Source organism: Pongo pygmaeus, chromosome 10, assembly GCF_028885625.2.
Source record: "Pongo pygmaeus isolate AG05252 chromosome 10, NHGRI_mPonPyg2-v2.0_pri, whole genome shotgun sequence".
Classification (NCBI taxonomy): domain Eukaryota; kingdom Metazoa; phylum Chordata; class Mammalia; order Primates; family Hominidae; genus Pongo; species Pongo pygmaeus.
The window spans coordinates 47,095,176-47,122,525 of NC_072383.2; the positions used below are offsets into that span (position 1 = coordinate 47,095,176).

At 41.4% G+C, this 27,350-nt stretch overlaps 1 protein-coding gene across 2 annotated transcripts in view; it reads left to right on the top strand.

Annotated features, from left to right (window-relative positions):
- Nucleotides 1-27,350, top strand: part of SPATS2 (spermatogenesis associated serine rich 2) — a 165,231-nt gene that overhangs the window by 100,963 nt on the left and 36,918 nt on the right. For both annotated transcript variants that reach the window (XM_054445490.2, XM_054445488.2), the window contains 3 exons: nt 20,586-20,665; nt 25,480-25,588; nt 26,705-26,754. In XM_054445490.2, the coding sequence (XP_054301465.1) occupies nt 20,586-20,665; nt 25,480-25,588; nt 26,705-26,754 (239 nt within the window). The remainder of the gene's footprint in view (nt 1-20,585; nt 20,666-25,479; nt 25,589-26,704; nt 26,755-27,350) is intronic.

Sequence of the window (27,350 nt, forward strand, 5' to 3'; positions counted from 1 at the left end):
TATCATCTTAACAATATGGAGGCTTTGAGTCCATGAACTTACTACTATATCTCTGCGTTTATTTCGATCTTAATTTCTCTCAGCAATGGTTTACAGATTTAGATGTACAACTCTTGCATTTTTTGTTAAGTTTATTGTTAAATAATTTATTCTTTTTTTTTTTTTTTTTTTAATGGAGTCTCACTGTCATCCAGGCTAGAGTGCAGCGGTGCAATCTCGGCTGACTGCAGCCTCTGCCTCCCAGGTTCAGGAGATTTCCCCTGCCTCAACATCCCGATAGCTGGGACTACAGGCCCACACCACCATGCCTGGCTAATTTTTTTTTTTTTTTTTTTGTATTTTTAGTAGAGACGGGGTTTCACCATGTTGGCCAGGCTGGTCTCGAACTCCTGACCTCAAGTGATCCACTCAACTTGGCCTTCCAAAGTGCTAGGATTACAGGCGTGAGCCGCCATACCCAGCTGTATTTCCAAAGGGTAGTTTTGCTGCATATAAAAGTCTTCAGCCAGGCGTGGCAGCACCTGCTGAAGGTGGGAGGATTGCTTGAACCTGGGAGGCAAAGGTTGCAGTTAGCCAAGATCGCACCACTGCACTCCAGCCTGGGCGACAGAGTGAAACTCCGTTTCAAAAAAAAAAAAAAAAAAATTTCATCGATAATTTTTTGTTTCAGTACATAGAATATGCCATTCCACAGAATATGTCATATTGTTCCCCTGTTGTAATGAGTCATTTTTCTCCTGTTGCTGTCAGTATTTTCCTTTGTTTTTAGCAGTTTGACTATGATACATCTTAGTATGGATCTTTTGGGAATTTTATCAAATGTTGGCCATTATTTCTCCAAAAAAATATTTCTCTTTCCTCTCTTTCTTTAGATTCTATTACACATATATAAGTAAATTTGATGTTTCCCTATCAGGTGACTGAGGCTCTGTTCCTTTTTCCCCAGTGTTTTCTTTCCCTGCTGTTTAGATTGTTTAATTTTTGTTGATCTCTTATCAAGTTTACTGTTCCTTCCGCTGTTTCAGTTCTGCTGTTAAGTCTGTCTAGTGAATTTTTCTTCTGGTATTGTATTTTCCATTAGAATTTCCCTTCATTTCTTGCCGGGCACAGTGGCTCATGCCTGTAATCCCAGCACTTTGGGAGGCCGCGGTGGGCGGATCACTTGAGATCAGGAGTTCGAGACCAGGCTGGCCAACATGGTGAAACCGTCTCTACTAAAAATAAAAAAATTAGCCGGTCGTGATGGCACAAGTCTGTAGTCCCAGCTACTTGGGAGGCTGAGGCAAGAGAATCGCTTGAATCTGGGAGGCAGGGGTTGCAGTGAGCCAAGATTCGCATCACTGCACTCCAATCTAGTCAACACTCCGTCTCAAAAAAAAGAAAAGAAATTTTCCTTCTTTTTTTTTTTCCTTACAGTTTCCTTATTGAGGTTCCCAATTTGTTGAGTCATTGCAATTATATTTTCCTTTAATTATTTGAAATAATTTAATTCTTTGAAATAGTTTTCTGTACTTCTTTGAACATATTTATATTAGTTGTTTTGAAGTCTTAGTAAGTCCACCAACTGGACCCTCTCAAGAATCAATTTTCTAAGGCCAGGCACGGTGGCTCATGTCTATAATTCCAGCACTTTAGGAGACGGAGGCAGGCAGATCACGAGGTTAGGAGTTCGAGACCAGCCTGAACAACATGGTGAAACTTCATCTCTACTAAAAATACAAAAATTAACCGGGTATGGTGGTGCACATCTGTCATCCCAGCTACTCAGGAGGCTGAGGAAGGAGAATCGCTTGAGCCCAGGAGGTGGAGGTTGCAATGAGCCGAGATCGTGCCACTGCACTCCAGCCTGGGTGACAGAGTGAGACTCCGTCTCAAAAAAAAAAATCAATTTCTATTTATTGGTATTTCAGATTTTTAATATGTATGAGTCACTCTTTCCTTCTTCCTTCATTCCCTCCCACACTCCCTCCCTTACTTTTTTCTTTCATTTGGGTAATATATTGTGCTAACTCTGGATTCTCATTTTATTTTCTGAGAGTATTTGAAAAAAAATAATTTTCTGGACTTAAGAATCTTCCTCCTCCATGTGTACAGCCAGTAATACATCTGTGCTTTAAAAAAAAAAAAAATCTAGTTTTTACTTTTTAGCCTGGCTTTTTAGGGGTTGCCTCTGTGTCTGTAGTGCTTAGTGATCAGCAAGTTATTTGGACAGAGGTTTTGCTCTGACACCTCAAGCCTGTAAGGCTTTCATTCTGTGCTGATTGATCTATGTAGGCTGAGGAGTACATTCAAAGTTCAGACCATTCTCAAGTCTGCTTTGACTTTTACTTTCCTATAGCTTCTCTTGGGTCTCCTTTATGCATTTATCTAGTTTTCTGTTTAGCAAGCGGTGGTAGAGAGCTTATCTAGCTTTTCTGTGGCCTGTTCATTTGCATGATTTCCCTTTTGAATTTCCTACTTGTTTATCCCTCACCCAACCAAGACCCCAACTTCAGGCTAGTGAAGCTGCAGGTTTTCTGTTTATTTCCTGCTGAGTTCTTGCTTTAGCTGACAGAGCTGTGGGGTTTCAAGTCCTTTTCAAATCGAGTTAGCCCTATTGTCAGTAAAGCTGCTGATTGTCATGGCTAGCCCAGCCCTGGTAAAGTTAACTGTTCTCGAGGAAGCTGGAGATGGGGAATGGGAGCAGCCCTACTCTAGGCAAAGAAAGACACGGACTTCACTGTTCTTACTTAAGGCTTTAGCAGTTTCCCAATATTTGGTATCTGCCTTTGGTTGATTTCCAGAGCCCTGAAATGGTTGCTTTACATTTTTTGTTTGTTTTTTTTGAGATAGGGTCTCTGTCACCCAGGCTGGAGTGCAGTGGCAGCGCGATCATGGCTCACTGCAACCTCTGCCTCCCGGTCTCAGATGATCCTCCCACCTCAGCCTCCTGAGCAGCAGGGACCACAGGTGTGAGCCGCCATCCCCAACTAATTTTTTTTTAAATTTTTTGTAGAGACTGGGGTGTTGCCATATTGCCCATTTTGGTCCCGAACTGATTTTGGTCCCGAACTCCTAGGCTCAAGTAATCCACCCGCCTTGGCCTCCCTAAATGTTGGGATTATAGGCGTGAGCCACTGTGCCCAGCCTCGTTTTATGCTTGTGTTTTAAGGAGAGGACTTGCCTACCTCTTTACACCACCATAATCCTCAAGCTTCATTTTATTGTAGATTATAAAAGCATTGGTCTTCAAAGCATTAGAAATTAAAACCACAAAATAACAGCTAGTTCTTTACCCTAGATAGTTTGACTAACACTGAGTTAAATAATGGCAATAGTGGACAGGTCTTCAGACCATAAGTGGCCTGCTTGTTCATATGGCTTACTAATTAATTAGGTAAAAAATATTTTGCCAAAAATCTTCTGTGGGCCTTATCCTTGGATTATGCATACTGTTTGTCAAGCAACCAGACATCAAAAATCATGAGATAAATACAAGAACCTTTGAAGAGAACCCACGGCAAATACTTGAGAACCTGTTATATTTATGACATGAATTTATAGGAGGATAGATATGCATACCTTTTTTTTTTGTCTCGCACTGTCGCCCAGGCTGGAGTGCAGTGGCGCGATCTCCGCTCACTGCAAGCTCTGCCTCCCGGGTTCGCGCCATTCTCCTGCCTCAGTGTGGGACTGCAGGCGCCCACCACCACACCCAGCTAATTTTTTGTATTTTTAGTAGAGACGGGGTTTCACCGTGTTAGCCAGGATGGTCTCGATCTCCTGACCTCGTGATCCGCCTGTCTCGGCCTCCCAAAGTGCTGGGATTACAGGCATGAGCCACCATGCCTGGCCTTCTTTTCTTCTTTTCCTTTCTTTTCCTCTCTTTTCTTTTCTTTTTTCTTTTTTGTTTTCTTTTCTCTCCTCTCTTCTCCTTTTCCTTCTCTTTTTTCTTCTCTTTTTTCTTCTTTTCTTTTTCTTTCATTCTTTTCTCTTTCTTTTCTTCTCTTTCTTGTTTTTTTTTTGTTTTGTTTTTTGTTTTTTGTTTTTTTGAAATAGAGTCTTGCTCTGTTGCCCAGGCTGGAGTGCACTGTCACGATCTTGGCTCACTGCAACCTCCACCTCCCAGGTTCAAGCAATTCTCCTGCCTCAGCCTCCTGAGTAGCTTGGATTACAGGTGCCCGCCACCATGCCCGGCTAATTTTTGTATTTTTGATAGAGATGGGGTTTCACCATCTTGGCCAGGCTGGTCTCAAACTCCTGACCTCAGGCCATCTGCCTGTCTCGACCTCCCAAAGTGCTGGGATTACAGTTGTGAACCATCGTGCCCGGCCTTTTTTTTTGTTTTTGTTTTTGTTTTTTTGAGACAGAGTCTCCCTCCGTCACCAAGGCTGGAGTGCAGTGATGTGATCTGTGCACACTGCAACCTCTGCCTCTGGGGCTCAGGCCATTCTCCCACCTCACCCCCTCGAGTAGCTGGGACTACAGGCACGTGTCATCATGCCTGGCTAATTTTTGTATTTTTTGTAGAGATGGGGTTTCACCATGTTACCCAGGCTGGCCTCGAACTCCTTGGCTCACGTGATCCATCTGCCTCGACCTCCCAACGTGCTGGGATTACAGGTGTGAACCACCACACTGGGCCTAGAATTTTTTTTCTTGCTACATAATTTTGCTGAGCTGTAGAACTTTTGAGAACTGTAGTAATGTGATATAATTATTTTTAATAGACGTGTTTGACAGTAACCGTAAGTCCACTTCTTTCTTCTTTTATAAGTTCTATAACCATTTGATTTACATAAAGGAGTACTTAATAAAAATCTTTACAAAGTAAAATAAGGCTGGGTACAGTGGCTTACACCTGTAATCTCAGCACCTCTGGGAGGCTGAGGCAGGAGTATGTATCACTTGAGATCAGGAGTTTGAGACTAGCCTGAGTAACACAGTGAGACCCCATCTCTACAAAAAAATAAAATAAATTAACGGCCAGACACAGTGGTTCACGTCTGTCATCCCAGCACTTTGGAAGGCTGAGGCAGGCAGATCACTTGAGGTCAGGACTTCGAGAACAGCCTGGCCAACATGGTGAAACCCTGTCTCTACCAAAAATTACAAAAATTAGCTGGGCGTGGTGGCAGGCACCTATAATCCCAGCTCCTTGAGAGGCTGAGGCGGGAGAATCACTTGAACCCAGGAGGCGGAGGTTGCAGTGAGCCGAAATTGTGCCACTGCATTCCATCCCAGGCAACAGTGAGACTCTGTCTCAAAAAAAAAAAAAAAATTAACCAGGCATGGTGGTGTGTGCCTGTAGTCCCAGATATTTGGAAGGTTGAGGCAGGAGAATCACTCAGGCCTGGGAGTTTGAGGCTGCGGTGAGCTGTGATCCTGCCACTGCACTACGGGCTGGGTGACAGAGCAAGACCCTGTCTCTTAAAAAAAAAAAAAAAGAAAAGAAAAAACAAAGTAAAATAAAACTTTTCATAGCTGAGAAATGTGGGCCAGGCACAGTGGCTCACATCGTAATTCCAGCACTTTAGGAGGCTGAGGCGGGCGGATCACTTGAGGTCAGGAGTTCAAGACCAGCCTGGCCAACATGGTGAAACCCCATCTCTACTAAAAATACAAATTAGCTGAGCGTGGTGCTGCATACCTGTAATCCCAGCTGCTTGAGAGACTGAGGCAGGAGAATTGCTTGAACCCAGGAGGCAGAGGTTATAGTGAGCCAAGGTCACGCCGCTGCACTCCAGCTTGGGCAACAGAGTGAGATTCTGTCTCAAAAAAAAAAAAAGAAAGAAAGAAAGAAGGAATAAACATGCAACTCAACACTCTCTCCCTGAAAAATGTTTGATTTTTCATTCATCCCATTCAAAAAGTTTGAACTGTACTTTTTTGACAACTCAAAGACAAGATTTTATTCTGGCTACTCAAGTTGTTTCTCCTTTTTTTTTTAAAGATGGAGTTTCGCTTTTGTTGCCCAGGCTGGAGTGGTGTAATGGCACAGTCTTGGCTCACTGCAACCTCCACCTCCCAGGTTCAAGCAATTCTCCTGTCTCAGCCTCCCAAGTAGCTGGGATTACAGGCGTCCACCACCACACCCAGCTAATTTTTGTATTTTTAGTAGAGACGGGGTTTCATCATGTTGGCCAGGCTGGTCTTGAACTCCTGACCTCAGGAGATCCTCCTGCCTCAGCCTCCCAAAGTGCTGGAATTACAGGCATGAGCCACCACTCCTGACCCCATTTCTCATTTTTAGGAGTAATTTTTTTCTATGTGAAATAGACTGGTTTTATTGATAGTGCTAGAAATGTTTTGAGCCTTTTGTTCACTTCCACCTGAAGTATTTACATTATTTATATACCATTTTAAGTCTATTATTTTCTCTAAAAGTTAAATTCCAAACTAAATTGTAAATTATATTTGTGGTTTTGGTACAAATTAAAGCAATAATAGAGATCAGAGAAAGAAAAATATAACTTAGGAGCAGCTCACCAGCTGGTAAATCAACTGCATTTGCTTCTCATGTACCTTCTGGTTCTTATCTGTTAGCAAGACTTCTTAAATTCTGCCTAGTGATAATCATGCCATAAGATCATCTCCTTCAGTTACCTTTTTTTGAGTGTGTCCCAACCACCTAGTACAGTTAGTTCTGTATGATCTTCTTGAGGAGCAATCAGAAGAGACTTGTGAAATACCATCATTAGCCTGTTAGCCTTGTTCCAGTGTTTCGTTGCTTACCCATCAAAACTTTAAACTTATATTCAGCATATTTGTTTCTGCCTTAATTTAAGCTCATACTTCCTTTGTAGCTTCAAGGGAATAAAGAACAATTGTGTGACATCCTCTTTTTTAAAAACTTTGAAGGTAAATAAGAAAGGCAATGTGAACATGAGTAGTGGTATAAAACACTGACTGTTAGAACCAGACAAACTCAAGTTTTAAATTCCATCTCTGTCACTAGCTAGTTAGGCTGTCCTAGCAAGCTAGGAAATCTCTTTACTGCTCTAGGTCTCCTCTTCCTTTCCTGTAAAATGGCAAGATTGCAGAAGACTTGTGTGTAGGGATATCAAGAGGATTAACTGAGATGATTCATGTAGAGCTCCTTCACAGTGTCTAGCAGAATGAAGCACTCATTAATGCCAGCTGCTGTTATGGTGGTCTGTTTAGCCTTTTTCAACTTGAGACCTTTTATAATTCCTGTAACTCAGTAGTTCTCACCTGTTAGACCCATTGTTCCCTTTTTATTTATTTTTTATTATTTTCTTTTGAGACAGAGCGTTGCTCCATCAACCAGGCTGAAGTGCAGTGACACAGTCAGCCCACTGCAGCCTCAAACATTTGAGCTCAAGCGATCATCCTGCCTTAGCCTCTTGAGTAGCTGAGACCACAGGAAAGCACCTTGCTACTTTTTGAAAAAATTGTTTTGTAGAGAAAGGATCTCACTGTGTTGCCTAATAAGCAGGTATCAAGTTTTAGGTTTCAAGTGATCTTCCTGGCTTGGCCTCCCAAAGTGCTTGGATTACAGGTGCGAGCCACTGTGCCTGGCCAAAATTTGTATTTTAACCATTTTTAAGTGTATAGCTCAGTGGCATCAGTACATTCCCATTGTTGTACAACCATTACTGTCATTCATGTCCAGAACTCTTTTCATATTAAAAGAATATGAAACTGAAACTCTATACCCATTATGAAACTGAAACTCTATACCCATTAAACAGTAACTTACCATTCCCTCCCAGTTGTTGGCCTACCTACCATTCTACCTACTGTCTTTGTGAATTTGACTACTCTAGGTAACACATATTTAAGTGAGATTAAGCTGGGTGCAGTGGCTCATACCTGGATTCCCAGTACTTTGGGAGGGTCATTTGAGCCCAGGAGTTTGAAACCAGCCTGGACAACACAGTGAGACCACATCTCTACAAAAAAATTTTTAAAATTACCCAGGGCATGGTGGGGCGTGTCTTTAGTCCCCGCTTCTTGGGAGGCTGAGGTGGGAGGATCACATAAGCCCAGGAGGTTGAGTCTATAGTGAGCCAAGGTTGCGCCAATGCAACCCAAGGTTGTCGCCCAGCCTGGGCGACAGAGCAAGACTCTTTGTCTCAAAACCACCCCCCAAAACAAAAATTTATTATTGAAAAGTTTAAAATTATAAAAAATAGAAGAGTATGAGGAAGTCCTATATACCTGTAACTCAGGTTCAATAATTAGCTACATATGGCTATTTTTGTTTTGTCTTGTGTTTCCACCCACCTCCGATGGGTTTATTTTGAAGCAACTTTCTCCCGCTATCTTAAGGAAAGACTTTTAAAATAAAACATAAAATGTACTAACCAAAATTGAAAAGAATTGATGTCAGTACATTATTACATATAGAATTAAGAACACCTGTTCATCAAAAGGCACAATTAAGAGAATGAAAAGGCAAGTTACAGAATGGGAGAAGAAACTTGGATTATATTTAACGGATAGAGAAATACAACAAATCAATAAGAAAAAGACAACTCCTCTTCCCAGAAACTGGGCAAGAATAGGCATGTCAGGAAAGAGAATATCCAAATGGCTTATAATATATATATATTATATTATTATATTATTCAGTCTCTTTAGAAGTAAGTGAAATGCAAATTGAAACCCTAATGAAATAACTGTAATACTGATCTCATACCAGAATCACTAAAATTGAAAAGAATAACAGGGCCAGGCATGGTGTCTCATGGCTTTAATCCCAGCACTTTGGGAGGCTGAGGTGGTCGGATCCCTTGAGCTCTGGAGTTCGAGACCAGCCTGGGCAACGTGGCTAAACCCTGTCTCTACAAAAAGTAAAAAATTAGCCAGACATGGTGGCGCATGCCTGTAATCCCAATGTAATCTCAGCTACTCAGGAGGCTTAGGCTGGAGGATTGCTTGAGCCCGGGTAGTCGAGGCTGCAGTGAGCCATGATTATGTCACTGCACGCAGCCTGGGCAACAGAGTGAGACCCTGTCTCAAAAAAAAAAAAAAAAAAAAAGACAACAACAACAACAAAAAAAACACAGAATAATGAAAGCAAAGAGTGTATGGAGTGTATGGGGAACAATAGAAACTAGAAACTTGGCTGGCATGGTGGCTCATGCCTATAATCCCAGCACTTTGGGAGGCCGAGAGAGGCAGATCACCTCAGTTCAGGAGTTTGAAACCAGTCTAGCCATCATGGCAAAAAAACCATCTCTACTAAAAATACAAAAATTAGCTGGGCGTGGTAACATATGCCTGTAATCCCAGCTACTCGGGAGGCTGAGACAGTAGAATCACTTGAGCCCAAGAAGTGGAGGTTGCAGTGAGCTGAGATCACACCACTGTACTCCAGCCTGAGCAACAGAGCAAGACTGTCTCACACACACATACACACACAAAAAAATCTCAAACACTGCTAGTAAGAATCTAAATTGGTACAGTGTCTTTGAAAAACTGTTTGACAGTATGTACTGAAGTTGAAGCTACACATATCATATTTAGTTCTATTTTTGTATATATTCAACAGAAGTGCATTCCTAGGTACACCATAACACTTGTACAAGAATATTGAAAACAGCATTGTTTGTATTGTCCCAAAACTGGAAGCAACCCGGTTGCCCATCACTAGCAGGATAAGTAAATAATGGCATAATCATACGGTGAAATATTATTCAGCAATGAAAACGAATAAACTGGCTTTACTTGTAAGACGCTAACAGGAGTCTTACAACATGATGTTGAGCAAAAATCCAAATGCACACCAAAAATAAAGTGCATACAGGGTTATTCCTTTTATAGATAATGATAAAACTAAACCATAATATTTAGGGATGTATGTTTAAGTGGTATGAGTTCAGTGATTGTATTAGTCCGTTTTCCTGCTGCTGATAAAGAAAGGAAGTGGAAGTCCAGAGAGCGATTACCTTTGGTGAGTGGGAGATGATTGAGAGGGGGCATGAGGAAGACTTCTAAGTACTAGCAGTGTTTTATTTGTTCACCTGGGTAGTAGTACTTGGGTATTTGCTTTGTGATAAATTATCAGACCATAATCCTTTATGTGTTTGCACCGTACCTGTATTATATATCACCATAACTTTTTTTAAGAGGACATTTCATTTGGCCAGAACAGGCTTAGTTAAACAAGTTACTTAATAAACAAGTTACTTACATAGAGTTATGTAAACAAGTTACATAATTAATTAAACAAGTTACATAATTAAACAAGTTACTTAATTAAACAAGTTACTTACATAGAGTGTCTCTTATCTTCACAAGTTTAACACTTAAAGCTGCCTTGTGATAATTTTAACAATTAGTTGGAGACAGGAATATTTATAATTGAAGTTGATTATTGACTTCTAAGTTGGTTTAAGAAAAAAGAATCTGACAGGTTTAATTCTCATTGACATGAAGGTTAATGAGTGAAGAGTGACAGATTTTGCAGTGCTGTAGTGTTATGAGAAAGGTCATGGTTTAGTTGGAGACAGAAGCATGCAATTAGGATTGACCTATTCATTTCTGTACTTTGAAGCAAGGTAGATGGGTGGAGAGGGAAAGCATTCACTCTTTTACAGTTCTAAAAGGAACATCCAAAGCAAAGTCTTTTATAACAACAAACAATTTCTCTCAGATCTAAACTGGAATTAGTGCTATTATGTAAGAAATGAAACACAGATTTGAAATAAGAAATCATTTCCCATTCCTCACTGTCCAGATTCTTACTAGCTCTTCTGTACTGATCTTAGTTAACTGGAAGTTTAATACCTGCTTGTCCATCACTGGCAGAATAGATAAATAAATAATGGCATAATCATACAATGAAATATTATTCAGTGATTGTATTAGTCCGTTTTTCTGCTGCTGATAAAGACATATCCGAAACTAGGCAATTTACAAAAGAAAGAGGTTTATTGGATTTACGGTTCCACGTGACTGGGGAGGCCTCACAATCTTGGCGGAAGGCAAGGAGGAGCAAGTCACATCTTATGTTATCTCTATTTGCAGCAGGCAGAGAAACTCCTGTTTTTAAAACCATCAGATCTCATGAGACCCATTCACTATCACAAGAGCAGCACAGGAAAGACCCGCCCCCATGATTCAGTCATCTCCCACCGGGTCTGTCCCACAACACATGGGAATTATGGGAGCTACAAGATGAGATTTGGGTGGGGACGCAGAGCCAAACCATATGAAAATGAATAAACTGCCTTTACTTGCAAGAACATAAGATGAGTCTTACAATATGATGTTAAGCAAAAATCCAAATGCACGCCAAAAATAAAATGCATGCAGGGTTATTCCTTTATAGATAAAGGTAAAACTAAACCATAATATTTAGGGATATATGCTTAAGTCGTATGAATTATAACGAAGTATTAAAGATACTTTAATTTTTTGACTTACAGAATTGAATTTCTTTGAGTATTCTTGTTGCTACAAAAAAATTACAATTGAATTTCTTTACTGGTATACTGATAGAATTCTTGTTGTTGTTGTTTTGAGACGGAGTCTTGCTCTGTAGCCCAGGCTGGAGTACAGTGATGTGGTCTCGGCTCACTGCAAGCTCCACCTCCCTGGTTTAAGCAGTTCCCCTGCCTCAGCCTCCCGAGTAGCTGGGATTACAGGTGCACGTCACCACACCTGGCTAGTTTTTAAAATATTTTTAGTAGAGACAGGGTTTCACCATGTTGGCTAGACTAGTCTCGAATGCCTGACCTCAGGCAATCCACCTGCCTTGGCCTCCCAAAGTGCTGGGATTACAGGCGTGAGCCACCGTGCCCAGCCTGGTAGACCTCTTAAGAATCTGAAAGACAGAGAGGAATAGGAAGGAATTTTTTTTAAAACTGCATTTCATTTCATATGTAGGAAAACAAATTCCAGATTAATGAGAGATATCTTGGAGACAGAAGAGGGGGCATTAAAGTCAGTATCATTGCCTCCCGGCTGTTCTCTAGAGTATAGTACTAATGATAGGGAAGTCGGGAAAGGAAGTGCTGGGAAGGGAAGGGCCGTGGTCCCTTTAAATGATATGGAAGGGCGGAAGGGCGTGGTCCCTGGCTAGGGCTCCATCCTGGGCCTAAGACATAGGTGAGGATAGGCATTTTTGTTTTCCTGGCCAAATGTTGCATTTCCCAAGACCGCCCTGGCCTGCCACACCCCCATTCTGTGCCTATAAAAACCCAGAGACCCTAGCTGGAAGACACACAGGTGGCTGGACGTGGAGAGGAGCACGTCAGGGGAGGAACACACAGGCGGCCGGAGGTAGAGAGGAATGCACTGGCAGTCACCAGCACACCAACAGGTCACCAACCAGCAGAATGACATAGAGTTTGGCTGGGGCAGTAGGAGGAGAGCCTGGGCCGTCTAGTGGCCCGACTCCAGGGAAAAACTGTCTCCCTTCTGACTCCCCCATCTGCTGAGAGCTACTTCCACTCAATAAAACCTTGCACTCATTCTTCAAGCCCATGTGTAATCTGATTCTTCTGGTACAAGGCAAGAAACCCCGGGATACAGAAATCCCTCTGTCCTTGTGATAAGTCAGGGGTCTAATTGACACAACACAAGCTGCCTATGGATGGTAGGTCGCTAAACCGAAAGAGCATCCTGTAACACACATCCACTGGGGCTTCAGCTGTAAACATTCACCCCTAGACACTGCGTGTCCTTATGCTCCCCTAGAGGTTTGAGCAGCAGGGCACTGAAGAAGCGAGCCTCACCCCCATTGCATGCCCTGTGAGGGGGACAAGGGAACTTTTCCTGTTGCACTAAGAAGGTTTGTGAAAGGTGGACTGACTTGGAGGAATTGACAGGATTATTACCAGAACAAACCTTTTAAACAATGAGACCCTCAATAGTTCTTGGAACTTGGCTGGGCGCAGTGGCTCACGCCTGTAATCCCAGCACTTTGGGAGGCCGAGGTAGGCGGATCGCCTGAGGTCAGTAGTTTGAAACCAGCCTGACCAACATGGAGAAACCTTGTTTCTACTAAAAATACAAAATTAGCCACCCATGGTGGCACATGCCTATAATCCCAGCTACTTGGGAGGGTGAGGCAGGAGAATCGTTTGAACCTGGGAGGCAGAGGTTGCAGTGAGCCAAGATCGCCATTTCACTCCGGCCTGGGCAACAAGAGTGAAACTCCTCTCAACAACAAAAAAAAAATTCTTGGAATTTAACAATTAAAAGCTTATTCTATTGCACCTACTGAAAACTCAGGAAATCTATGAGGGAAAGTAAGGTAGGATTTAATTGTTTGTCTACCTCCTTCCCGTAAAAACCCTGATGTTTCCATCAAGCTCTACCTGGAAAATTCAGAACTCATTCTAGAAGTTTGGAAACTTCTTGATTTAAGTGCTTTGTCTCGTAAGAAGAGGCACAGCATCCTTCAGAATATAGTTGAAATGGCACTCAAAGAAGCAAAGTAAGGAAAAAATTTCATCAGCTGTTGAGACTATAGGCAAATGAAAGCCGAAATAACAGGAATATGGAAGGCTGTTTTCTTGCGTTGAAGCAGATTGACTGGTAATTGGACAAGTGTGGATTTTTTCTGAACCTGTGAGTTGCAGTAGTCATCTGATAGAAGACTGATTGATGAACCATCAGTCGGTATGCTTACAACTTACTGAGAGGATATGTGTAGTTTGACCATTGGCAACAAAGATGGCATTATTCTCAAATAAGTTTTGAAGAATTAAATATATATAAAAGTGTTAGCATTTCAAAAGGCTACAATAGCACACTATAGTGATATTAATTAAAGCAGACTAGAAGTCCTACAAAATGGCATTTGGACATATTTTTCTAAATTTCCCTGATGCGCTCTGATTTGGTCTCCTTCCAAACTTGATTCCCTATTATTTACACATTCTCTTTTTCATAAATATTTTATTTCTTACCAAAACAGTCATATTTCCTCCAATAAGTGGTAAGTTGGCAGAAGAAGATTTGCCACCCAGGAAATTAAAGTTAGTGGCATCTTTAGTTTTTGGTTTTTGTGGTTTTGTCTTTTTTTTTTTTAATTTTTGAGACAGAGTCTTGCTCTGTTGCCCAGGCTGGAGTGCAGTGGTATGCTCATAGCTCCCTGCAACCTCAGACTCCTGGGCTCAAGCGGTCCTCTTGCCTCAGCCTCCCAAGTAGTTAGGACTACAGATGCATGCATGCCAGCATGCCCAGCTACTTTTTAAATTTTTTATAGAAATGGGGTCTAGCTGTGTTGCCCAGGCAGGTCTCAAGCTCCTGGCCTCAGGCGATACTCCTATCTTGGCCTCCCAAAGTGCTGGGATTACAGGTGTGAGCCACTGCAGCCAGCCAGAATCTTTAGTTGTGAAGTTCTGAATAGGACTTAAGTACTAATTTTTGTGACAATAACTTCCTTTTCTTTGCACTTATATTTGTACAATATAACCCCAGTCCCCACATTTGCCATTAGTGCACATGAAGAAACTGAACTCCACTTGTAATTTTATTGGTAACTTACATGTGGATTATTCTCAAAGTTGGCATGAGACAAAGCAATTCCAAGCAATTGGTCACTTTCTTTTATGGTCCAATATTGGCTGTGTTCATTCTGAAGGAGAACTTCAGGTTGTTTAATTGTTCATGAGATACCATTTCTGTAAGAATGGGCACTTACATAGGCTCTGATCTTGAGTTTACTTTTTAAGAGAAACTTGATACCATTAGAGAAAATATGTCGAGTAGTAATCATGCTTGTCAGGTTATCTAGACTTCTGGGCTTTACCTGTATTTAACTGGATCTTACCTCCTCTGGTCTTTCTTTGGCCATGGTGAAATTGTTATGGATCTTTGGAGTGTCACTTTTCTGGCCAGAAACCTTTGTGGCCAGTGATGCCTTTGCCTGAGTTCTTGTCCTGCATCCAGGAAGAATGACGTATACAAAGAAGTGGAAGGTGAACAAGATGAAAAGGAGCTTTATTGAGTGTTACAACAGCTCAGCGGAGACCCGCAGTGGGTACCTCCTCTCTGTAGGCAAGTCGTCTCCTACGGAGTGTTCAGCTCTCAGCAGAGAGGAGGCCCTGTAGAGGATGGTTTGCCAACAGGTCGTCCCATTGTCTCTGCAGCTCTCAGCGGAGAAGGTGGCTCCTCTATGCAGCAGGTTGTCCCCGTCCTCTCTCCATCCCTTGCCCAGCTCTGGCTGAGCCTGGGGCTTTTGTCGACCTTAGAGGGGAGAAAGTGCGTGCCAGTTGGTCCGTGGGTGGCCATGGGCGGGCCTGGAAAAGGCACCACAAGTCACTACCCGAGTATGCTGGACTAGCAGCCTGGCCCCCAGCCTTCAGAAGGCCCTCCCTGGCCTGACAGTGGGGCCTAACCAGGAACCCGCCCCCTTCTGCCCAGGAACCTGCCTGCCTCCTGCTGTCATTCATAGCACCCTGGCTCAGCCAACTTTACTGAGACTGGAGCAGGTGCCGACAACAGGGAGAAGCCAGACAGCAGGAGCAGGCACTTCCTAGCCTGTGAGGGCAGGGAGGCCTTCCTATGGCCTCAAGAGTACAGGGATTCCTGAGTGTGCAGCTATGGTTTGGGCAGCTACAGCTGGGAGATGGGGGGCTCCTGCCTGCTTCATGGAGTGGGAGGCCTGAGTCTACAGCCACAGTTTTGGCAGTGGCTCCTGGGGAGTTCCTGCCCCAACTCAGAAGGGGTAGGGCTCCTTCTCCCCCTGCCACCCACTTTCAGGCTCCACTGAGTGTGTATCCCTGCTGGCCTGGTGGTGCCTCCCTGCTGCAGCCAGTGTGATGTGAATAATGTTATTACTCAACTTACTTTATGTATGTGTAAGGAATAGCAGGAATAGATAATAGCAAGAATCTGAGATCCTTAGAAGAAAGGCTATATATCAAGGTACTGTTAAAATAATGGCAACTTGAGAACTAGTATATTTGATGAGTTACACAGCACTAATGTAAAGCATAAAACCTGGACTCCCTTTTTGATTCTACAGTAGGATTTACTGTGTGACTTTGGGCAAGGAGTAGTACCATGACTGATTTTCTCATCAATATGAGATTAAGAGAGGATATTCTGGGAGGGATTATAATTCCATTTTTCTCCTTGCTTGTCAGAGGGAATAATTTGCCATTATGTTAACAAAAGAAAGATACAGCCAATCCAAAACTGTAAGTTTTTGGTTGTTGAATTCAGATACAAATTCGGTAACCCCCATGAAAATCCTTAGACTTACTCCATACCTGGGTTCCACCCCCTCTACACTTATCTCTATGGTAAGCAGCCTAGAATTTGGGCACAGGCTTTTTTATGATGGAGATAATCTGCTCATGGATAATTGTATCAAATTCACTTCAGTACCTCTAAGAGCCTTACTGTGTGTTCATATTAGCTCTGCCAAACCTCTTTAGATAGCACCCAAGGTGGTAGAGCTTTTAATAATTTTCACTCCATAATAGTGTTATTGTGGAGGTCTAGCATATGTATTTAGTATTGTACAGTTTGATAAATTAATGCATTGTTGTTATATTGAGATGGTTATTCATTTTTTTATCAGTCTCTTGCTCTAGACAGTAAAACTCTAAGAGGGCAGGAAATGTGTCTTGTTCACTGTTGTATCCTAGTGTATCTCAACGCCTACAGCAGTACATGGATGTACAAAACACCTCTTAGAGACCTTGGTGACATTTCTTTTGTGTGTATACCAAGAAGCAGAATTGCTGCATCATGTGGTAGTTCTATGTTTTATCTTTTAAGGAATCAACATGTGGTTTTTATTGGGGCTGTACCATTTTACATTTCTACTAGCAGTGCCCCAGAATTCCAGTTTTTCCACATTCTTGCCACACTTGTTGTTTTCTGTTTTTTTTTTTTTTAAATAAATAAATATGCACCCTGGGTATAAATATAATCAGAACTTTAAACCAAATTAATTCTAAAACACTTAGTACAGTATGATCTTCAGGTTAAATTATAAATTAACAGCAGAATGAGGCTGTGTTTTAAAGCTTGTCAAGACACCTGTTCAAGGTTGATTTAATACATGGAATAATCAGGCTCAGCTATTTCTATGTCATTCTCAGTGCCTAAAAACAACTTTTACCTAATTTTTGAAGCCAGCAAAAACAATAACAACAAAACCTGTAGTATTTACAAATATGTCATTTGTACTGTAAATAACATACTTTTTCTAAAATATACCTGAATGTGTGCTATTTGAAATAATTCCAACCAGCCTGACCAACATGGTGAAACCCTGTCTGTACTGAAAATACAAAAATTAGCCGGGCGTGGTAGCGCGTGCCTGTTTTCCCAGCTACTAGGAATGCTGAGGCAGAAGAATGGCTTGAACCCAGGAGGCGGAGGTTGTAGTGAGCCAAGATCACAGCATTGTACTCCCAGCCTGGGCAACAGAGCGAGACTCCATCTCCAAAAAAAAAAAAAAGAAATAATTCCAAAACAACTTCTGAAATGGTTCCTGATAGAGTGAAATAAATAAGAAAGCTCAAGCTCAAGGCTTCCTCGTTTTTTGTGTTTTTTTTGTTGTTGTTTTTGTTCTTGTTTTTGTTTTGAGATAGAGTCTTGCTCTGTCGCCCAGGCTGGAGTTCAGTGGCTCATTCTTGGCTCACTGCAACCTCTGCCTCCCGGGTTCAAGCAATTCTCCTGCTTCAGCCTCCCCAGTAGCTGGAATTACAGGTGCCTGCCACCATGCCCAGCTAATTTTTGTATTTTTAGTAGAGACGGGGTTTCACCATGTTTGCTGATCTCGAACTCCTGACCTCAAGTGATCCGCCCGCCTCAGCCTCCCAAAGTGCTGGGATTACAGGTGTGAGCCACCGCATCTGGCCTAGGCTTTCTCATATTCTTTATGAATCTTGCCTGAGAATTTTTTTTTTACCTGAACACCCAGGATTAGAGAATATTTAACAGCACTTTTTCCTTAAAAATGTGTTTCTGATAGAATACATGCTCTTGTATCACAGCTAAATATTAATAAAAATATGAAATCCTGCCTTATTTCTTACCAATAGAATTATGTAAATCTTAAGCTTTCTTTTCATGAAAAAATAAGGGTTTAAAAATCACTAAGTATTGTTGATGGGAATTAAAAATTACTTTCTGTATAATACTAAGAGACATTTAGGCTCCAGTTGATTAAGGTTTTGAATCTACTTGAGGTATTGGTTTAAGTTTAAAAAGGCAGTATCAGCTAGTGAGTAGACAAATTAAGATGTTAGATTATTGCTTTCTCTTTTTGGTGACCTCATGTCATAGAATATAAATGCAAAATTGTCATTTGTGCCCTCCTGACCTGTATAGACCATCTCAGTGCCTCCTATGCCCTCTGGCTTACTTAAGTTTGGCCATTGGGCAGCATTGGCAGGAGATTCCGAGGAAGGGAGGAGAGTAAGGTAGGGACTTTTATTCCTCTAATCTTTCTCTGAGGGGTAGCTGTGGGCTGAGTGTGTCCTTTGGCCAAAGGTCACAGCAACTGTCTGATGGCGCTTTCTATACCAGATGAAACAAAAATAAAAGGGCCCTTTCTGTCTTTGGCTCCTGTAACTGCTCCCTCCTCACACTCAAGTCTCAAGTAGCAGTGCACATTGCTTAAAAGCCAGCAAAAACAGTAACAAGAGGTACAGCCCTATCTTGGGTGGTTTCCCTACTCTTTGCTAGTACCTTTGAAAATACTCCTGTTATTAAACTCTATTAAGATTGCCCAATTTGAGTATGCCATTCACTTCCTCTTTGGGATCTTGACTGAAATAGCTGCTTTATATATTTTTAATCATTATCCTAACAGTATTCCAGATAAACTCCAATTATACTAATTTCTTTTGGCCAATAATTGAGTGTTTGCAGAACTACCCTTTGTTTTTTGTTTGTTTTTTGAGACAGGATCTCTCTCTGTCACCCAGGCTGGAGTGCAGTGGTGCATTCACGACTCATTGCAGCCTCAACCTCCCAGACTCCAGCTGTCTTCCGGCCTCAGCCTCCCAATTAGCTGGGGCTACAGGCAGGTGCCACCATGCCCAGCTCCTTTTTATAGAGGCAGGGTTTCACCATATTGCCCAGGCTGCTCTTGAACTTCTAGGCTCAAGCGATCCACCTGCCTTGGCCTCCCAAAATGTTTGGATTATAGGCGTGAACCACCACACCCAGCCTATCCTTTGTTTTCCTTGCAGTTTGTGTCATCTAGTATGTTGTTAAAGGAAAAAAAAAAAAACAAAGCTGGATAAGAGGCTAGTAATAGAACCCAAAATGGTGTTTTGTGTTCCCTCTTTTCCCTAAAAGAGATTGGTGGTTTGATTCACTAATAAGTGGATTATTGATATCCTTTGTATCATCTCACTGCTCGTTAATACCTCTTTGGGGGAGGATACATTAAAACATTCAAGTTATATCATTTGGCTGATCTATAGGAATTCTGAGAAGGTTCTAAATAGTGCTTTGGTTCTATAAGATCTTCGTTTTTGTAGACTGTGTCTCTTTTCAATTAATAAAGAAAATTGGGAGTTAACCATATTATATAGTCATCTAGAAAACTCAAGCTTAAATACTGAGTTTGCATAAGTGTTACCCGATTTTTCATTTGAGTAGCAGTCTAGAAATAGCCAGTATTAACAAAAGTTAAATCTAAATTAATTCAAGGTTCAAGATTAAGCCGTGAAATAATCTTTAATTGAAACATATCTGTAATAACAGCAAAATAATTTGGAAAGTGTACTAGAGTATTACCATGGTTTTTTTTGTACCCCTTTTCTCAACATTTTTCCTTTTACTTGCCTTGTTGAAATTCTAACTCCTAAGCTACTTCCAAGTACAGTGCAGAGATCAGTAATATTGTTATCACCTGGGAGTAAAAATCTGCCACAGGCCAGACTGCTGAATGACAACCTACATTTTAGCATAAGATTCCCTAGGTGGTAAGTATGCACATCAGAATTTGAAAAGCACTCTAACCATTTCCTGAGATTGTATCTTACTGGGTTAAAACAAAGCTGTTGAGTGTTAAAGCTGAAGTAATTTATTAACTGATTAAATTTACACATAGCCTTTTTCTTTGTAAGTACAGAGAAACCAGAATCTTTTTTTGTAATCAATCATATTGAACTGTTTTTCCATAACCTACAACTTGGATGCCTTGCTTCATTAAGCATTATATTAGGGACACACACATGAATGTATTCATGGGTTTATAGTCTACAAACATAACATGTATGGTTCCGGCTAGAAGAGGAAATTACTTTGTGTTATTAATGCTATAGAAGCGCCCATCCCACTCACATTTTCAGATTCTTTAGTGTTAAATTTTTACCATGGGGAGCTATTTACTTGTAACATTTTTAGAGGGCCTTAAGGTGGGATAATTAACAACGATATCAAGGATTACAGGACAGTCTAATATAGTTGATGTATTTAGTGTTTACTTCAAGCTGTGACAGTTTTTATTAAAATTAAATTTCTGTATTATAAGTTTAATTCAAAAGGCAGTTATAAGTTATCTATGTAACAGAATTTGCCAAATAGCAACTAAGTTGCTGTTCATTGTTTTGTGGGACAAAAGCAGCCAGTCTTGGCCCTTCTGTCTTAGGGATGGATTATATTTGGATCATGTTGAATATATTTTTCCCTTCTTATTCTTTCAGATTCATCAGGATTCATTTTTGATTTACAGTCCAATACTGTACTGGCCCAGGGAGGAGCTTTTGAGAACATGAAAGAGAAGGTAAGACTAGTTAGTCACTATGGATAGTAAACTTAAATGTCATAGGAAAATTTAGGTACTAATACGACTAGTGGCTACCACAAACTCATTATGAGAGTGAAATTTTAAGAATAAAACAATGCCACTATATATCAGAGAGTGACGGCCATAAATAGGTTCTGATTGCGCAGAACCTATTAACAGAACCTATTAAATGCAAACATTTTATTTGCCTATCTCCATGTATATTCATTCTAAATTCTCTTGAAGATATTCAGTATTAATTAGTTTATTAATATTTATATGGCTGAGTGTATCTCATTTGGCAACATTCCTTAAGGAACAATCTGCATAGGATCTTCCCAAGTACTTGAAGAGCATTCTTAAGTCCAGGAGGCTTCAGAGCCAAGACAAGAAATAGGTCTTTTTTTTTTTTTTTTTTTTTTTGAGACGGAGTCTCACGCTGTCACCCAGGCTGGAGTGCAGTGGCCGATCTCGGCTCACTGCAAGCTCCGCCTCCCGGGTTGGCACCATTCTCCTGCCTCAGCCTCTCCAAGTAGCTAGGACTACAGGCGCCCACCACCATGCCTGGCTAATTTTTTGTATTTTTAGTAGAGACGGGGTTTCACCGTGGCCTCGATCTCCTGACCTCGTGATCCGCCCGCCTCGGCCTCCCAAAGTGCTGGGATTACAAGCATGAGCCACCGTGCCCGGCCGAAATAGGTATTTTGTGGGTTTTTTTCAAGACAGAGTCTCACTCTGTCACCCAGGTTGGAGTGCAGTGGCACGATCTCAGCTCACTGCAGTCTCCGCCTCCTGGGTTCAAGTGATTCTTGTGCCTCAGCCTCCTGAGTAGCTGGGATTACAGGCGTGCACCATCACGCCCAGCTAATTTTTGTATTTGTAGTGGAAACAGGGTTTCTCCGTGTTGGCCAGGGTGATCGCGAACTCCTGGCCTCAAGTGATCCCCCCGCCTCAGCCTCCCAGAGTGCTGGGATAGTCACCACACCTGGCCAGAAGTAGATCTAAGGAGCATTCTTTTGGAAGAAAACCAAGTGTTTTAGTAATGTAACCCTCAACGAGCTATACTGAGAAAAACATAAAACAAAAGCTTTATGGGCTCTCTTTTTTTTTTTTTTTTTTTTTTTGAGACAAGAGTCTTACTCTGTCGCCCGGGCTGGAGTGCAGTGACACAATCTCGGCTCCCTTTAGCCTCCACCTTCTGGGTTCAAGTGATTCTCATCCCCCAGCCTCCTGAGTAGCTGGAATTACAGGCGTCTGCCACCATGCCTGGCTAATTTTTATATTTTTAGTAGAGACGGGTTTTGTCATATTGGCCAGGCTGGTCTCAAACTCCTGACCTCAGGCGATCTGCCCGCCTCGGCCTCCCAAAGTGCTGGGATGATAGGCGTGAGCCACTACACCTGGCCTCTCTGTCTTATTTAAAAAAAAAATTGTTGACTATGGAGTCCTGTACAGTGGTTGAGTACTATAAATACTTGTATTGTAAGTTATCAGAATCTTACCTTTATCGTAGAGTCTGTAAGTTTGGTGCCTTTTTTTGTTGTTGTTGTTTTGTTTTCTGTTGTTTTGAGACGGAGTTTCACTCTGTCGCCCAGGCTGGAGTGCAGTGGCGTGATCTCAGCTCACTGCAAACCTCCGCCTCCCGGGTTCAAGTGATTCTCCTGCCTCAGCCTCCCATGTAGCTGGAGCTACAGGTGCGTGCCACCACGCCTGGCTAAGTTTTTATATTTTTAGTAGACAGGGTGTCACCATGTTAGCCAGGATGGTCTCGATCTCCTGCGTGATCCACCTGCCTCGGCCTCCCAAAGTGCTGGGATTACAGGCATGAGCCACTGCACCCAGCAGAGTCTGTAAGTTTTGCCTAAACTTGCATTTTTTAGGGATCGTTGCTGTGATTGATACATATTAAGTTGCTCATCTCAAAAATGTATTAACCTTCGTTGAATTACAGACTGTATACCTTCTCACTTGTATGGTTTTTTTATTTTTATTTTTTGAAACAGTCTCCCTCTGTTGCCCAAGCTGGAGGCTGAGGCAGGAGAGTGGTGTGAACCCGGGAGGCAGAGCTTGCAGTGAGCCGAGATTGTGCCACTGCACTCCAGCTTAGGCGACAGAGTGAGACTCCATCAAAAAAAAAAAAAAAAAAAAAAAAGAGAGAGAGAAACCAGTATCTAGGAGCTAGGTGTGCTTATTGCTATTGGGGAGTCATTGTTTTTAGACTTTTTCATGGATGAAACTAGGAGATTTTTTGTGTTAAAAAATGAGTTCACATTGACATCTTCAATTCAAATATACTATTAAAAGATCTTTTCTCATCTTATTTTAATCATGTATCTCTTCTCTCTTAACCAAATTTTTAGTTCCTAAAGACATTATTCACTGATTTGCTTTATTTTTATAATACTCATAAAATAATAACCCTACAATATAATATTACTACTATATTACTAATGATAAAACCATTGAATAAAATTTAAGATTTGCAATTATTTTACCCTTTAAATGTGTCTCTCTAAACCCACATAGTAAGAATATCGTGTCCAAAGTCAGTGGGGCCAGGCGCAGTGGCTCATGCTTGTAATCCCAGCACTTTGGGAGGCAGAGGCAGGCAGATCACTTGAGTGAGGTCAGGAGTTCGAGACCAGCCTGTCCAACATGGTGAAACCCCATCTCTACTAAAAATACAAAAATTAGCCAGACGTGGTGGTGCACGCCTCTAATCCCAGCTACCTGGGAGGCTGCGACAGAATTGCTTGAACCTGGGAGGCAGAGGTTGCAGTGAGCCAAGATCTCACCACTATACTCCAACCCTGACAGAGTGAGACTCCGCCTCCAAAAAAAAAAAACGGTCAGTGGGAAGATTTATTCTAGTTCACCCTTTCCCTGAAGGCGCAATATTTTTAAAAGGGCAAGCTTACATAAGATCTCAGTTCCAATCTTTTTGTTTGGGTTTTTTGGTTTTGTTTGAGACAGTCTTGCTGTCACCCAGGCTGGAATGCAGTGTTGTGATCTTGGCTCACTGCAGCCTCAACCTCCCAGGCTCAAGCAGTCCTCCCGCCTCAGCCCCCTGAGTAGCTGGGACCACAGGCATGTGCCACCACATCCAGCTAATTTTATTTTTTGTAGAGACGAGGTCTCACTATGTTGCCTAGGCTGATCTCAAACTCCTGAGATCAAAGGATCCTCCCACCTCAGCCTCCCAAAAGTGCTGGCATTACTGGGCTTAATGGCACTGTGTGGTAAAACCCGTGTGTTACTGAGACTGGCAAAACATGCCACAGTTACCTATTAATAGTTCAAGCTCACTATTCTGGGTTTTAGTTCCCTCTAGGGATTTCCCTTACTTCTTATGTTCAGCTATACATTCAAAATGATGTATATTATTTTTCATCCTGTATTTTTTTTTTTGAGACGGAGTTTGACTCTTGCTGCCCAGGCTGCTGTGCAATGGCACGATCTCGACTCACTTGCAACCTCCACCTCCCGGGTTCAAGCGATTCTCCTGCCTCAGCCTCCTGAGTATCTGGGATTACAGGCGTGCGTCACCATGCCCAGCTAATTTTTGTATTTTTAGTAGAGATGGCATTTTTCCATGTTGGTCAGGCTGGTCGAACTCCTGACCTCGTGATCCGCCCGCCTCAGCCTCCTAAAGTGCTGGGATTACAGGTGTTAGCCACCATGCCCAGCCATATATTTTTAGTCTCAAAAAATTTGAAATACAGGCCAGGTGTGGTAGCTCAAGGCCTGTAATCCCAGCACTTTGGGAGGTGGAGGCAGGCAGATCACTTGAGGCCAAGAGTTCGAGACCAGCCTGGCCAACATAGCAAAACCCCATCTCTACTAAAAATACAAAAATTAGCTGGGCGTGGTGGCACATGCCTGTAATCCTGACTGCTCAGGAGGCTGGGGCACGAGAATCGCTTGAACCTGGGAGGTGGAGGTTGCAGTGAGCCGAGATCACACCACTGCACTCCAGCCTGGGTGACAGAGTGAGACTGTCTCAAAATAAATAAATAAGAGATGCATTTATCAACATGGAAAAAATCTAAAACAATAATGCTATGTGAAAAAAACAAATTGAAGATAAATATATATGATATAGTATTTATGTATTTATGTAATGCAAAATAATAGTGTATATTACTTATGGATATATGCACATATCATAAAAATGCAAAAGCACGTATGGAAATAATACCAAGTTCAGGGTAGAAATCTCTAGCGAGAAGAAGAAGGGAAATAGGACTTATTAGGTGTTCATGGGGGCTTCAATTATATTTATTTTGTTTTAATAAACTCAGTGGCATGCAGTGGGTGTCATTATGTTTTATATGCCTGACATAGTTTATAATTTAAATTGTTCGTATAAATTATCTTTATTTTACAGTTAAATGATACAAGGTAAAATATGTTTCAAAAAATCTTACACAAAAATCTAAGTTGTTATTGTTGCTAGTTCATTTACCTTTCCACCTTTCTCTACAGTATGCTAAAAATGAGGAAATATTGATGCCACATTAATACCTGATACTGAAATTAAAACGCCTTTTCTTTATATGAAATCTAGCATATAACTTCTATTTCTAACAATGTTCAGCATTTCTAAGTTTTGAAATTAATTTTTCACATGCTGTTATCACTCATCTATTAATCTTTCCCAGTGAGATGGTTGTATGTACTGTCACTGACACTAAAGAGTGATACATATTGTTAAAAATGAAATATCACTCTTTTCGTTATTCTCTCTATAGGCCTCAGCTGCCTAGTGACCTACTAATGTTAGAATTAAATGACCCTGTCATCTTTTCCAGATAAATGCGGTACGTGCAATAGTTCCTAATAAGAGCAACAATGAAATCATCCTGGTTTTGCAGCACTTTGATAACTGTGTGGACAAAACAGTACAAGCATTCATGGAAGGTAATCCTGACTTAGTTTTAAAAATAAACTTATATTTGCTCAAATAGAATTTGCTTCAGACTTTTATAACATTCAGCAATCCAGTGATTCATAGATGATATAACAGACCCCATGAAAACATAACATACCATGACATTTGATGATACCTCTTTCAGCCCTAGAAGCTGAAACAAGCTATGTGGTGTCTATAATAAGAGACAAGCTGAGAAAACTCCATTGTTTCACGCTAAATGTTCTCTAATGGTATTTAAGAGGAAATCATGTGGCCATTGGTATAAGGGACTTGATTGGACTTGGGTTGAATAAGAATTTAAGAGACTCTTAATAACAAAGTAGTGATTCAGTGGCTTATCAACAGATGGCAAATTCAAGGACTCAGTATTGTCTTCCGGATTCTAATATCGTTAGTTTGGCTGTAGCAAGTGACTCAAATGTGTGGGTTTAAATTTCCTTATCTAATACGTAGAAGAATGGCAGGCTTAGTCAACCCTTCAGATTTATAACATTGAGAAGTGTTTTGTGAACTTCCTTCCATGTAACCTGGGAGAAAAACTATCTGAAGCTATTGCGTCTTTGAATAGCAACATCAGGTTAGGTCTCCCTGTTTTTATTTTCCTGAATCTGCCAACATAGGATACACAAGTTTGAATATTGTAAAGTTTTTCTTTTATCTTCATCTTTTTAAAAAATAATGTTAGTGTTTTGGTCTAGGGTAATGTGCAGCTGTCTCCAAAACAACATAGCCAAGGTGGGTGTGTAACTGGAGGGGAAGGGATGGCACACTTGGCTAAAACCAGTGTGCCATCCCCTTTGTATTTGGTCTAAGATGTATGGATAAGAGAATCTTCAAAATGGCCCAGCTGCATTAGTCTCTTTCTTAGAAGAACTTACTGAGGAAATTACTTGGAGAGGAGGGGTCTAAGTAGGCAGGTATTCCAAAAGGGAAGCATGGCATGATTATCTCATTACATTATTGTAGACCTGATCCTTAACTTTAACTTTTCCGTTAGGAGCTTTGTAAATTCTCCAGCAATTACAAAATGGGAGGACGCTGACTCCTGCTTGACTGCTGTGTGTGTGGTAGGAGACAAAATCTGTAATTGGTTTCTCTTACAGGTAGTGCCAGTGAAGTACTCAAAGAATGGACAGTAACAGGCAAGAAAAAGGTAAAATGAATTACATTTAAAAGCATGATGATGTGTATATTATTTTTAAAAATTTAGGCCCTGCAAAAATATCTGAAAGAAAAAGTTTACATACATATCTTCTGTTTACCTGGTTAAAAAACATCTTTGGCCGGGTACAGTGGCTCACACCTGTAATCCCAGCACTTTGGGAGGCCAAGGCAGGTGGATCACTTGAGGTCAGGGGTTCAAGACCAGCCTGGCCAACATGGTGAAGCCCCGTCTCTACTAAAAAATAGAAAAAATTAGCCAGGTGTGGTGGCACGTGCCTGTAATCCCGGTTACTCAGGAGGGTGAGGCAGGAGAATAACTTGAACCCAGGAGGCAGAGGTTGCAGTGAGCCGAGATTGGGCCACTGCATTCCAACCTGGGTGACAGAGTGAGACTCGATCTCAAAAAAAAAAAAAACTCTTTGACATTGAGACATAGCTGTGTCTCACAGAGTACCACACAGTCCTCTCCGTGTGATTTAGGGCAGGAAACAGAATGACTTTGCCATGGTGCAGTTATTAGACAGGGGTGAAAAAGAGAGCAAATCAAGGAAAGCAAGAGAAAGCGATCTAATTGAGTGGTTTTCA